At 40.1% G+C, this 14,001-nt stretch overlaps 1 protein-coding gene across 1 annotated transcript in view; it reads left to right on the top strand.

Moving 5' to 3' along the window:
- Nucleotides 1-14,001, top strand: part of abr (ABR activator of RhoGEF and GTPase) — a 212,122-nt gene that overhangs the window by 101,333 nt on the left and 96,788 nt on the right. Inside the window, exons 3-4 of the mRNA XM_037688041.1 lie at nt 7,053-7,151; nt 12,381-12,566. Of these exons, the coding sequence (XP_037543969.1) occupies nt 7,053-7,151; nt 12,381-12,566 (285 nt within the window). The remainder of the gene's footprint in view (nt 1-7,052; nt 7,152-12,380; nt 12,567-14,001) is intronic.

Genomic DNA, 14,001 nt, shown 5'->3' with positions numbered 1-14,001 from the left:
TATGTTGAGGGAGTATCAGAGAAACTGAGACGTTTATTTTCTAAACATAACGTCCCAGTGGCTTTTAAACCCCAAAATACATTACGGCAAAGACTGGTTCATCCCAAAGATCCAGTCCCCCGGCACAAACAGAGTAATGTTGTGTATGCTGTTCAGTGTCAGGAGGGCTGTGATCAGTCTTACATCGGGGAAACAAAACAGCCACTGGCCAAAAGGATGGCCCAGCACAGAAGATCAACATCATCAGGCCAGGACTCTGCGGTCTACACTCATCTCCAGGCCAGCGGTCACTCTTTCAGGGATGAAGATGTTCACATCCTGGACAGAGAGGAACGATGGTTTGAGAGAGGAGTAAAGGAGGCCATCTTTGTGAAAAGAAATCGTCCATCAAAAAAAAAAAAAAAAGGCCTCCGGGTTCAACTGTCCCCCTCTTACAATGCTGTGATTGCTAGTATCACTCAGCCCTCTGTGAGTAGTAAACAGCCATCAGTGTGCTAATGATCCATTGTTAGGCTGATGGTCCTTCTTGAGCATGTGATCAGCTGGTTTTGGTTGTCAGCAGCAAAACTGGTTGATCCACTCTGAGAAGGTGCTATTTAAGAGACTGAGCTGAAAACAGCACCTCAGACTGAAGGAGTCTCTCGGACGAGAGACGAAACGTTTCTACATTTTTTGTTGTTTTGCTTTGTTTTGGTTTTTTTTTGAATGTCCAGAGGACCAGATTTAACCTTTTTAGATTTAGCATGACTTATTAGTCAAAAGTGTTTGTTAGCAATGGCTGCCACATCTCATCATCATTATCCACCACATAAACAGCATTAAATCTGTCAAGTCTACAATGAGCTAAAGTTCGATCTGGTAGTAGCAAAGAGTCATCCCCAAAACATTCTCTGAGAGCTAACATAGCTTGCAAGACTGCGTGAGACCGAGCCTAAAGAAATGATTAAAACAGCTGCAACTCTGGTTTTTCTTTCCAAGGTGAACTTAGTCTAAAACAGAGATGCACGATATTGGATTTTTGGCAGATATGCCGACATTCCGATATGTTAAAACTTATTTAGTCAATACCAATATATTGTTTTTCTAGACCTACTTACAGAGACTACACAGCTTTCTCTGCTGTGGAATTAAAATACTACTGTACATTATTCTGCGTGGTCTTTGTCTGTTTGACCTGCTATCAAATGCAGATGTCAAAAAGAGGGTTGAAAATGATGCAACACTTCAACTTGGATTATGTTTAATGTCAAATGTATTCATGACATTTACTCACTCTAACACAATGACAACACATATTGGCTGATACCGATACCATGCTGATAATATTGTGCATCCTTATCTAAAACTTTACATTAGTGTCAGCAGGCGACATACGGTTCTTCTAAAAGCACCAAGACTTTATTCTCCAGATGCTTTATTAAAATATTTTATATGTTTCCAGCAAAGTCAGGTCATCTGGGGGGGTTTATTTTTTGTTGAAACTTTTCATCTTTCATCCAAAAGACTTCATCAGTCTGAGGAGCCACAACAAACTCAGTCTTATAAATGGCACCTTCACACAGTGGGTCAACCAGTTTGATGGTGCTCAGGTGGTTTCTGTAGGTTTTGAACCACTTTGGCCACGACTGCCTCAGACGAGTCGGTGGGGGGGAGGGGGGACTCCAGAAACCACCTGAGCACCATCCAATTAGTTGATCCGCTATGAGAAGGTGCTGCTTATAAGACTGAGTTTGTTGCAGCTCTCTCAGACTTGTGAAATCTTTTGGATGAAAGACGAAACGTTTCAACAAAAAGAAACCGTCCAGAGGACCTGACTCAACTTTGTTGGATTTTTCTACTTGGATCATTGAGCATGAATCAGGATATTTTATATGTTTATTTGTGCGTTTTATATTTTTTATCCAACATTTCTGTTTCAGCATATTTTATTTAACTAAACTAAACTGTTGGCTTTATGTCTGTGCGGTTTCCTCCGCTACCTTAATGATCGTTCCTCCTTTGACTGATGGTTTGTTGTGCTGACTTGGAAATGCAGAATAAGCCACAGGCATATACATTTCTCCACACAACTGCAGTGCAGATCTTTGGTTTGTAAAGTAATGTGACATGATGTAAATTTGGTTTTCTTCATAATTAGTCTGCATTAACAAACCACACAGCAGGCTCTGAAAGCTACATCCAAACACAAAGCTGAATCATCATATAGTCCTGTTGAATTATTTATTTATTTTCCCCCCAGGTTGGTTTATTTTCCTGCTGGTTGCGTTGCACACGTGTCTTCTTTTTAAAGCTTTTCCGTTCTGCTTTGCTTTTGAAACTGCTGAACTTTGCGGCCTGTAATTAGAACCATGCACACTTTAGCAGCTCCAGCTCAACATGCACGGCTCTCAGCAGATCAATACGGAGACAATGGCCTGAGAAAAGACATGGAGGCTGCAGTGTGAGAAAGGCTGGACCCACGTTTGCAGTTAGGAAGTGGCTTTTGACTGAAGTGGGCGGAAGAGAAAATAAAGAAGAAATAAAGAGAATGAAGCAGACTCTCACATTGTCGCTCTGAAAGAAACAGCCGGTCCTTTAAGGAAGTGACTGGATGGTGTTTGTTGAGAGGGGAGGGACGAACCTCGTTGACCGAACAGTTACACACACGTACACACACATGTGGAGCGTGCACAAACACCAGGAAGCCCGGCAGAGGAAGGGGGTGGGGTTGTGTAGGCGGGGCCCTCTCTCCTTTCTCTGTGTGTTGGTGTCCAGAAGACTTGCTTTGAAGGGAGTCCCGGCAGGCCCTGAACAGGGGAGTTGGAAGCAAAAAAAAATAATTAAAAAAATAGGATAGGAGGTGAAAAGCAGGAAACGAAAAGGAGGAACCATGGAGGAGGACGAGGAGGAGGTGCTGTGCTACTTGGACAAGGTGCTGGAGGAGGAAGAGGAGGTGCTTGAATACGGAGATGGGGAGCTGGATCCCATCACTCCGGTTTATAGTCAATTCAAGGTGAGGCAGGATGGCTGGCTGCAGGAAACACACCAACACACTCTTTACTCTCTGACCAGAGACGGTTTATTCATAGAAAAAACAAAAAGTCTTATTTGGATTCTTGTCTTGATGTGGTCACTACGCTGCTCCATGTACTTATGAACCATCTGTGCTGGGACAGTGTTTGCTACAGCCATCGGTGTGTGTGCTTGTGTGCCAGTGTGGCCTGATGAGGCTGCTGCTGGGAAGCACATGTCTCTCCTCTCCGTTTCTGTCTGGAGAACTTCTGCCTGTGTCTGCTGATGAACTGACAGAAAGTGTGCTACCTCACTCTGCTATGTGCCACCTCTGGTATCAGATCTGTTATCACACTAAACAAGAACAGAGGGCGCAGTAGGAAAGAAAACATAGAGGGGTGTCTGTCCCAAGGAGCAGCCGTGGAAAAGCTGCTCTCAGCACTCCTGTACCTCTCATCTCGTGTCACAGTAGCTCTTTGTACAGCAGCAGGAAAATATTCCTCCTCCTGCAGGTATTTTTAACAACTTTCTGTGACATTTTTGTCATTGGAATAGTGAGCTATTATATATTAAACAGTAAAAAAAGCTATTGCACAAATGAAAGTTATGTGAAGTCATTCTATGTTGTGCTTAGAAGTTGGATTGAACATGTATTGCATTTCGAAGATATATCTTTTAACTTCTCATCTTGAGCTTTTTTCTTTCGATGAGGTTGTGCGTCATGACGTGGCCACTGTCCAGGGTAAGAAAGCTCAAGAAGCCCGACAGAAGGTGGTGACTGGAACATTTTCCCATCCTGAAACTTTTCCACAATTTGAACAGTTCACTTCAAAAACCTGCTGTCAGTGGAAAAACAGCTAGAAAACACCAGCTTCCATGTGATCATAATCAGATTTATGGCTCATTATGCAATATAAACTCCCAAATTTGACCCACGACATGTAGAACAGCATATTTAGGAATGATTATGTTTAATAAATTTATAAATATTTTGGGTTATTTGACCTCTTTAGAGATTATATGAGTGCAAGAGGCTGTGATTGGATTCTTTGTCGTCTTATCAGGCAAAGCTGTTGTGCTGATCTCATTGTAAGGATCTGGTTGTTAATAATTAATCATATTTTCATTTCTCATAACTGGTCTTTGGCCTTTTGTAAGGGCGTCTCACTAGTTTCTCACTTTTTGAAGTTCACTGTTGCTCAGACATCAGCGATGAAGGACTGGATGTTTGTCTGGGAGCTGATGCTCTCTGATGGGGGAATAGTTGTCTTGATTAAATAAATAGATAAAAAATGTCTAGACGAACACAATTGAAAATGTTTTTTTGCTAGTTCCATTCAGTAATATCTCGCAAGTTTTAAAACATAATGACATTTTGTGCGCATAGAGAGAAACACTTCTTCATAGGTTGGCTTCAATCTTTTATTCTAATAGAGCTGCTTTGGTCAAATAAGGATTTAATATGCTCAAACATAATTTGCAGAAATATAAAATGAATTAAATAATTTCTGACATTTTTTTAAGGTTTCCAATTTAGCCACTGCCTGAAATGCATTAACTTTTTCTTTCAAAATAAAATAGTAGTTTGGAACCAGTTTTAGTAATAATCTAAGCTGGCAAAATGTCCATAATTGGATGTATGAACCTCAGAAGAAAGGCAACGAGAACCAAGATCAAAAGAAATGTTAAAGCTGCTGCCACTGCATCGTTAGGGTCACCATGGTAACACCTGGGTCTCTCACTGGACAGCACGCTTAATGAGACAGGCAAACAATATTCATTGGTCAATAAGTGTGCGTCATATTGATAAATTTTCTTAAATTTAAAACGGCCTCTTTCTGCTCTCAGAGACAGTGAAGTCAATACTTAGTAATAATAATATTTAGATGTGTGCACTCTGCACTCCAGGAAGATGTGAGTGAAAAACGTAAATCCTGCATCTGTATCTATCAGTAATATTCACACTGGGTCAAAGAAGATAATTATTTCTAATTTTTTATGTATAGTTTAAATATTGTGGCAGGAGAAAGATTGCAAAATAAAGGAGTCAATAACACTCAAAACATGGAGTTTATGACATGATCTCTTTTTAATACTTTGCTGTAAAATTTCCAGAAGTCATTATCATTAAACTGTTATTGTGTAAAAGTGTCAGATACTAAAAATATCAATTCAGTCATATAAAGTCTGATCTTCCATGACATGTTCAAGTCTTAAATCATGTTTCTGCTGTGAACTCTGAGTTACAGAACTCCAAAGAGTACTAACAACAAAGTCCATGCTCAATAATCCAGGTATACAATCCAACATTTTTCAGTCAGGCCATCTGGACAGAGTACTGGGTTTCCTCTCTCATTCAGCCAAACTCCTAATGCTGTTTATGTGGAAATTTTTCATTTATTTTACTAAAAGTCTTAAGAAACTTTTCCTAATAATAAATTAAAAGTACCAAATATTCCTCAGTGTTTATTTATTGGCACTCCTAATTGAAAACAAGTGAGGTGGGCAAATAAAGTTGCTAAGAGATGTTAATGAGAGCATGTAGGTGTAAAACCTAGTCTGTTTCAAGTTCACCAAATGTTTATTAATTAATTTATTTTTCTAGACAGATTTTATCTGAAAGGAATTTATTTAATTTGGTGCTGATCACTCCAAACTGGTTTAAAGCAAAGTGGAGTCTCCAGTTATGTGCTGCAGTTCTTAATCATCTTAAAAAGGGCCTGAAGATGAATTAAGACCTTCTGCCTAGGAGTTTAACCTGAGGTAAATGTTTAAACAGGACAATGATCCTCAGCACTCAGACTGAGGAACAGCTCAAAAAGATGGGGTTATAGAATAACACAGGCTTCCTGTACCTGAATGAGTTTTCTTTGAAAAAGAAGTTGTTCATGAAAGAGATTTGTGGCAGCCAAACTATACGATGTCTAGGCCTGTCGCAATAATAAATCTAGTAATTGCACGATAAAGCAGATAAATGAAAATGAGGTCGTTTTTCATTTATCATTTCTTCGTGTCTCTCTTTCTACTGAAGACACTGGATGACAAAAAGCTCAACTCCGGTGCTCTTCACTGACCCCTCCCTTTCTCTTTAAAATCCATTTTAACCTTCCAAAATCACGTTTTTGGATCGTTAAAAGCAGCTAAGCTGAGAAGCTAAGCTACGAGCTAAGCTAACAGGCCGACCTCGGGGAAAAAACCTCCGTCTTGTCGACGCTCCAAAATTCACTAATGACACCCGTGCCTTCTTCTAAAAAGTTGCTTTTCTCTGCAAAAAGAAGCTGAGAACTTGTTTGCTGATTTTTTTTTTTTTTATTAAAAGCTTTGTGTGACAAATGCTATGCTAAAGAGCTCAAACCACACTGAGCGTCTGCTATTTTGAGAACCGAAAAAAGGAGACAGCCCGTGTCATGTCTATTGTGACAGGCCTAACGGTGTTTGCTCCAGATTGTTAAAGTACTAAATGCTTTCTTTATGTCAGTTTTTAAAGCTAATTAAATGTGTTTGTATCCAAATGTACCAACAAACAAACAAACAAACATCTAGTTGACTCTATTTTTATATTACAAATAGTCTGGGTCTGTCTAACTTTGATGTCTCTTTGATCAAAAGAGAATTTCTGCTCCTTCATTCATTGAATAAAATGTGTGCAGAGCTACAAAACCTGCTACAACTGTGATCATCAAGTGGCAGCCCGTGGGCCACTTCGTGTTTGTGGAGTGGGGCTTTTCTGGTCAGTGCTGGTGACATATTTTTCCCTGTTTGTTTGTAGACCATGATCACAGTCATGACGTCTTTGACATTAATGTCGGATCAGAACAGCTGCCTGGAAGCAGGAGGAGTGAATCTTCCCAGAAAGGAAACACTCCTGTGCACGTTGGATGTGTGTGATTCTAATGTTTACCTGATGTGGTAACTGCAGTGGCATCACTCAGGAAATGAGCTTGAGTCATGGCAGTCTGACGTGGTGCTGGCTAAATCCTGGGGCAAACATATGTTAGTAAAGACTTTGTCTGAACTTTCTATGTTTACAGTAGGTAAATATGCATTGTGTCGTCCTGCAGAGAGAGTTGGAGAAAGGGCTGGAGATGAAGAAGCTGGTGCTGTCTGGTTTCTTGGCCAGCGAGGAGATCTACATCAACCAACTGGATGCCCTGCTGCTGGTGAGAAATACAAAAACACGAGCAAACGCGCGCGTTAAGTCTCATGCAGAAGTGTGAAAACTGTCTAAATGAGCTGCTGATCACAATGAAAGAAGACCCGCTGCAGTTTCCTGAAGCACTTCTCCATGTTGAGCAGCACGTCACATCCTGGGCTCGTCAGCCGCACGCTGCACTTTGACCAACATTTGGTCATGCACATGTCGAATACAGATGAAACCTCAACTGTTAAGCAACTCTGCAGGTCATAGTTGAACAGTTAAAATCCTCAGGTTTCATGAAGTAGGTTCAGGGACGTACAGAAATCTGCCGAGTGTCAGTTTAACAAAATTAATAAACAGCAATAAATATTACAATAAAACAAAGAATATAAATAAATGTAACTGATTCCAGTTTATGATGAACAAGTTCATTCTCATTGTAAGTTAAATCCCGCCAGGTTGAGTGTTTTTCTGAAGGACGTTTGAAGAGTTACAACACAGCTATTGCCTGAAATTTCACCAAACATTAAGTAGAACTTACTTTTGTATCAGCTATACCCAGTGTTGGGAATGTTACTTTTAAAAAGTAATTAATTATAGTTACTAGTTACTTCTCCCAAAAAGTAACTGAGTTAGTAACTGAATTACTCCCCTATAAAAGTAATTAGTTACCAGGGAAAGTAACTAAAGTAACTATTGTTTGTTTGTTTGGTTTAAGTTGAGATATATCTACGAATTTAAAGTAGAATTGCAAAGACAAGTACTTAACACAAAACTTTTAATACTTACTGCACCTCAACAGAACATGACTGGTTGACATACTATACTTCAAGTTTTTTCTTCATTACAAAAATACAGTTTAACAAAATAACATAACAATTGTGTTTTTAGCTTTATGTACACACTGTACTGTTCAAGTGTTTTCTTAGAAATAAAAGTAAACAGTTAAAATAAGTGTTTTAACTCTGTAGTGTAAAATAAAATCAAACCCTCACACAACTGGTTCTTCAAGTATTTTCTTAAAAACAAAATAACCATTTTAACAATACGAAGTACTTTTAAAACAGTACTGAAAATCTGAATTACCTGAACAAACCCAACATTAGCTACTAAACTATCCATGCATAGATGGATTCATTTATCCACTCAGTCAACCCAGTCATCTGCTGACCATCTTACCCCTTAAACCAGTGATTGTATCTTAGAAGTAGAAGCCTTTCAAACTTCTGGTCAGAAAGTCTGTTCCTCTTTGGAGTGAAGACAAGCTTCCCTAAGCTAAACAGTCTTTCCACAGGGGCACTAGATGGAGTGGCTGCATTGTATTTGAGTGAAATTTTCTTTACAAGTGGAAATCCATTAAGACTGTCCATCCCTTGTGCTCCTGATTTGAAATAATCAGCAACTTGGCTTTCAGCAGTAGCAGAGGTGTCATCCTCATCCTCAAAGGAGAAGAACTCATCCTCCATGGCTGACTCAGTGCATGCTGGTGTGATGGTAGTACCTGTTCGCTGGTCTTCATTTTGAGCACTTTTCCGGCACTCTGCTAGCAGACTTGCCTTGGCCTTGTCCTTCCTGTCCTGCATCCGCAGCCAACGTAGTTTAAACTTGGGCAGAGTCACAGCAGCCAAGACGGCATTCTCACTTTCCAGCACCTCTGCAAATCTTGTTTTGATAGCCTGCAATGATATACAAAGTAAATATTATACTGACTATCCATACACACACACACACACAGCATTACACATTGTAAGTTTACAAATATATTTAATTTTACATTGTATCTTTTCATTATGTGTTTAAAAATATATATTAGTTCTTACTGTAACAATTGCCTCTGGAAGGTCAACGAGGATTTGCAGACCACTCTTCAGGTCCAGGGTCTTCAACATCAATGTCTCCAGTGTGGGTAGGAGTGTGCCATGGAAACAGTTGTCTTCTCCCTGAAGTATGTCTAAGGCTACTGTTAGTGGCTTCATTACCATACAGTATTCCTTGAGGAACTGATGCTCCCGTTCTGTGATGGCTTTCAAAACAAACTCGGAAGAGATGGTGTTCAGTGCAACTATAGGGATCTCACAGATGCGAGCAAGGGCATCATAAAACGAGTTCCATCTTGTACTGCAAGGGACTAGCAGCTTCCTTGCGATTACATCATCAACAGTCTCTGCAGCCACAGTTGAACGGCTAGCCTTGTTCCATAAAGCTGTGCATTTGGTTGTAGCACTCCTGTATATTGCTTTTGTTTCTGGTCTTGACAGTATCCACTTGTCAACATCAGTACATGAAACAAGGTTTAAAGTGTGTGATGCACATCTCTGATGTGGTGGCAAAGTAATTACATCATCATTATCATCATCACCAACACTGTTTTGCAAGACATCATTAATGTTCACAAATGTCACCTCATCTTCATCATCATCAGACTCCTCATCCTCCACAGGCTGGTACTTCTTGAAGGCTTTGACAAAATTAGAGCCATTATCCGTGACAGTTGATGTTATTTTGTGGGTTATGCCATAGAATGAGTGAATGTTGTCAAGCTCAGTTGCAATACTGTCATGTGTATGACGACCTTTAAATCGTCTGCATGCCAGGGCTGCTTTTCTTCGTTCCATGCTTTGTGGATGTATCCAGTGGGCAGTTACGCCAAGATAACTTTTATTATGTGCAGTCCAAATGTCTGCAGTAGTAGAGACATATTCTAATTCTTCAAATCCAGTCTTCAGCTCGGCATTCATTTTAGCGTACTCAGCATCTATGTATTTAGAAAATGTCTTTCTGCATGGAGGACCGACGCCTGCTCTCCCCGGTATTTTGCCAATAAGGGTTCTGAATGAGTCTGAGTCAACTGTTGATAATGGGAGCATGTTTTCAACAACATACCTGCCTATCAATCGGTTTAGTTCATTCTGCGTCACAAGTTTCTGTGAAGCTGGAGCAAAAAAATCCACCTTTAACTGCTTGGACGGCGTAGCTCCGCGTTCTTCTTCGTTAGCAGAGCTCACGTTAGCCACACCTGGTCTGCTATCATCATCAGTACTGTCAACAGCAGTGTTTTTAGCCACGAGTTTTGTTGAACCATGTGCAGTTGTGAGATGCTTCATCAGATTAGAGTTGCTTACGACGGACGTAGACAAACACTTCGCTCCGGGACATAATGTACACTTCACACTCACGTTCTTGCCTTTTACCTCAAGGAGAGTAAAGTAGTGTCTGTATTTCCACTTTGAAAATGCCAGCTTTCCCTCCGGACTCGCCATTGCTGCAGGACTTCTGCTAACTTTTCAGATTTGGAGCTGCAGCGTGTGGTTTGCGAGTGAACTGAACAACAAAACCTCTGATTGGCTTACCTCTCTTTACCTGTTACTCTACCTTAGCCAATCATCATCATCCTTTATATGATTGTTTCACCCCTCCCTCCTACCCTCACCAAGGAAAAAAAAGTAAACAAACAGCTTACGACAAAATAACGTACCCCATTTAGTGGTTGTAACGGTAACGGCGTTGTAACGATAGACATAGTAACGACTTAGAGTACCCGTTAATGAAAAAAATAACGCCGTTTGTAACGCCGTTTATTTGAACTCCGTTATTCCCATCACTGGCTATACCAGAGCCAGGTCTTATTCTGAAGAGTAACTACTAACTTTATTTTGAAACTCCCAAGTTAAAACCTCTCCCTCAACTCTGCAGAGGCTTTAATATAGTTCTTATTAACTTAAAAGTTCAAATCATGTCAAAACAACTCAGACGTCAAAGGATTAATGGGGCAGCCATGATGAAAGAATAATAACAAGAAGATCCTGCTGAACAATGTGAAATCCAGTGATTCAGTCTGCTGAGTCACTGGTTGTCATGGAGATTCTGGTCTTTTCTGGGGAACAGCACCACTCTTCAAACAAAAAATTCAGCCTCAAAGAAATGTGTGAAAATTTAATCTATAATTTAGAAATGTAGAACAATCACTTGTGGGTGAAAGATGAATTAGTTTGCAACAATTTTGGAAAGTTTGGAGAGCTCAGTGTGCGACTTCATCACTCTTTGTTATTCTTGCTCTTGTAAAAAAAATCTTTTGAAGTCATTTAATATTAAAATTGCTCCATTGGCAGTTGCTCATAAACTTTGATCTTTTATTCAACGTGTTGAACAAACTCAGGATTATGCTGAAAAAGAACACTGTAAAAAAATGCCCCCCCCCCCCCCAACCCATTCTTGTTTCTAATTGTTTATGACTTTGTTGTTAAGTTTCAAATGTTATTTAAAAAATCCAAATATGTTCTTGTAATTATCTGAAGTTACCATTAGTTAAACTCTAGTTAGCTGTTTGTATTCAACCTTTATTTATACAGGTTAATCCCATTGAGCCTCAGGGACTCATTTACAAGAGAGACCTGAAACTGAATAGTGAATGTTGGTAGTTTTTTAAATGAGTGTTTTTCTGGAATTTTCAAAACTAACTGGGAATGAATGCAAGTACAAATGTTTTTGGTGCAAGATATTCAAACGTGTAAGAGTTGCACTGTGTAGAAGAGTAGAGGTACGTTTTATATATTTTTTATTGCTTGTGCCAGGCAGCACAGAGAGACAACTCCTGGCAAGTGGAGGGAGCAATTTTATCGACAACCAGGTGCAACGGCAGAGCCAGAGGGTGACCATTGGTGGCCTTGGCCACAGGAGAAAAACCTTCGGCCACCCCAACTATTTAAAGAAACTATATTTGAATATACTTTGTATGAAGGTTTTTAAAATAATATTTTATAATGACGGCGTCATTTACAGCATGAAATAACAAATTCACACGTCTTTTTTAAAATGTCATTAAGCAGCTACGCCTTCGTATATAGTCCATGTAGGGGGTGTCAGTGTGTGCCTGCAGCTACTGTTGTCTCTGCTTTTAAAAGAGAGCCAACTGTCTGATGCGCCCCCATCCAGCCCCCGGTGAGACTGACTCATCGTGAGCCCTGCAGAAGTGACGCCAAGCCTTTTTGTTTTCGCCCCACACATCTCCAAGATGAACAGAGCTGGTGTGCAGCCCGCCTGCTCAGAAACACCACGCTGGAGAACAGTCACCCAGCTGTAAAGCAAACACCTAAAATTACTCTTTTCCTGGGCACTGGATCAGAATTGGTTCAAACATGCTTTGATTGAACTTATGTCTAAATTCATCGCTGTTTCTTTTCCTCCGTTTCTCCGACCTTTACACCGATCAGCTTGTTTGTTACCTGAGTCCTCCTGTGTCTTGTCTCTCCAGCCCATGAAGCCCCTGAAAGCCACGGCCACCACGTCCCAGCCCGTCCTGACCATGCAGCAGGTAGAGACCATCTTCTACAAGATCCAGGACATCTTTGAGATCCACAAGGAGTTCTATGACGCCCTCTTGCCCAACATACAGCAGTGGGACGAGAAGGTCACCGTGGGACATTTGTTCAAGAAGCTGGTGAGCCTGACGTGGCCTGGGGACTTGTTCCTGTCCTTCTTGTATTTCACAAGAAACATGTAAACGGCGGTTTTAAAAGAAGAACTGTTCATTAGGCTGAAATTAGAAGGTGATTCACTAAGTGTGTGAGTTCTGTTTCTCCAGACTGAACGTACTGGCACAAACGTCATCAACTCTGGTCTAACACTTAAGAGCTGTCGGTACAGAATGGAACAGCCTTTGTTGTCAGTGTGCATCTGCACACATCTGTCTGTGTGTAGTTTATTGCAGCTTCACATTTGCATTGGAGAGTGTAATTTAAACACACACATACAGTTCAGAGACACTTCAGTAAAAATTGACTTTGGATGCTGTTCATACAAGTTTCCATGTCATTTGGTTCAAAGCGCTGCAGTGTTGACTGGAGAAAAGCCTTTGGTTCACAGTAAGTCTAAAGACGGATAGAAACAAAACAGCTTCTGTGAAGCTTGACATAGGGGTGGGCGATATGGCTCAAATATAATATTGTGATATTTCAGAGCATTCTGACGATTACGATGATATAACAACAACAACAACAAAAAAACAGAAATCAAAGTTGTTCATTTGACAAAATGAACATGTTGCTATATATATTTATATATATATATATATATATCTATACACATACAGTGAGGAAAATAAATATTTGATCACCCTGCAACTTTGCAAGTGCTCCCACTTAGAAATCATGGAGGGGTCTGAAATTTTCATCTTAGGTGCATGTCCACTGTGAGAGACATAAAAACAAATCCATAAATCACAATGTATGATTTTTTAAATAATTTATTTGTGTGTTACTGCTGCAAATAAGTATTTGAACACCTGTGAAAATCAATGTTAATATTTGGTACAGTAGCCTTTGTTTGCAGTTACAGAGGTCAAACGTTTCCTATAGTTTTCCATCAGGTGTGCACACACTGCAGCAGAGATTTTGGCCCATTCCTCCACACAGATCTTCTCTAGATCAGCCAGGTTTCTGGGCTGTTGCTGAGAAACACAGAGTTTGAGCTCCCTCCAAAGATTTTCTATAGGGTTTAGGTCTGGAGACTGGCTAGGCCACTCCAGAACCTTGATATGCTTCTTACGGAGCCATTGTCATGTTGGAAGACCCAGCCACGACCCATCTTCAATGTTCTAAGTCTTTCCAGCCTTGTGGAGGTCTACAATTTTGTCTCTGGTGTCTTTGGACAGCTCTTTGGTCTTAGCCATGTTAGCAGTTGGTGTCTTACTGATTGTGTGAGGTGGACAGGTGTCTTTATGCAGATAACGACCTCAAACAGGTGCTTCTAATTCAGAATAATAAGTGGAGTGGAGATGGACTTTTTAGAGGCTTGCAAAGTTGCAGGGTGTTCAAATACTTGTTTTCCTCATTGTTTATATATATATATATATATATATATATATATATATATAT

This window comes from Nematolebias whitei, chromosome 14, assembly GCF_014905685.2.
Source record: "Nematolebias whitei isolate Nwh7 chromosome 14, NemWhi1, whole genome shotgun sequence".
Lineage (NCBI taxonomy): Eukaryota > Metazoa > Chordata > Actinopteri > Cyprinodontiformes > Rivulidae > Nematolebias > Nematolebias whitei.
This window is presented reverse-complemented; position numbering and strand designations above follow the sequence as displayed.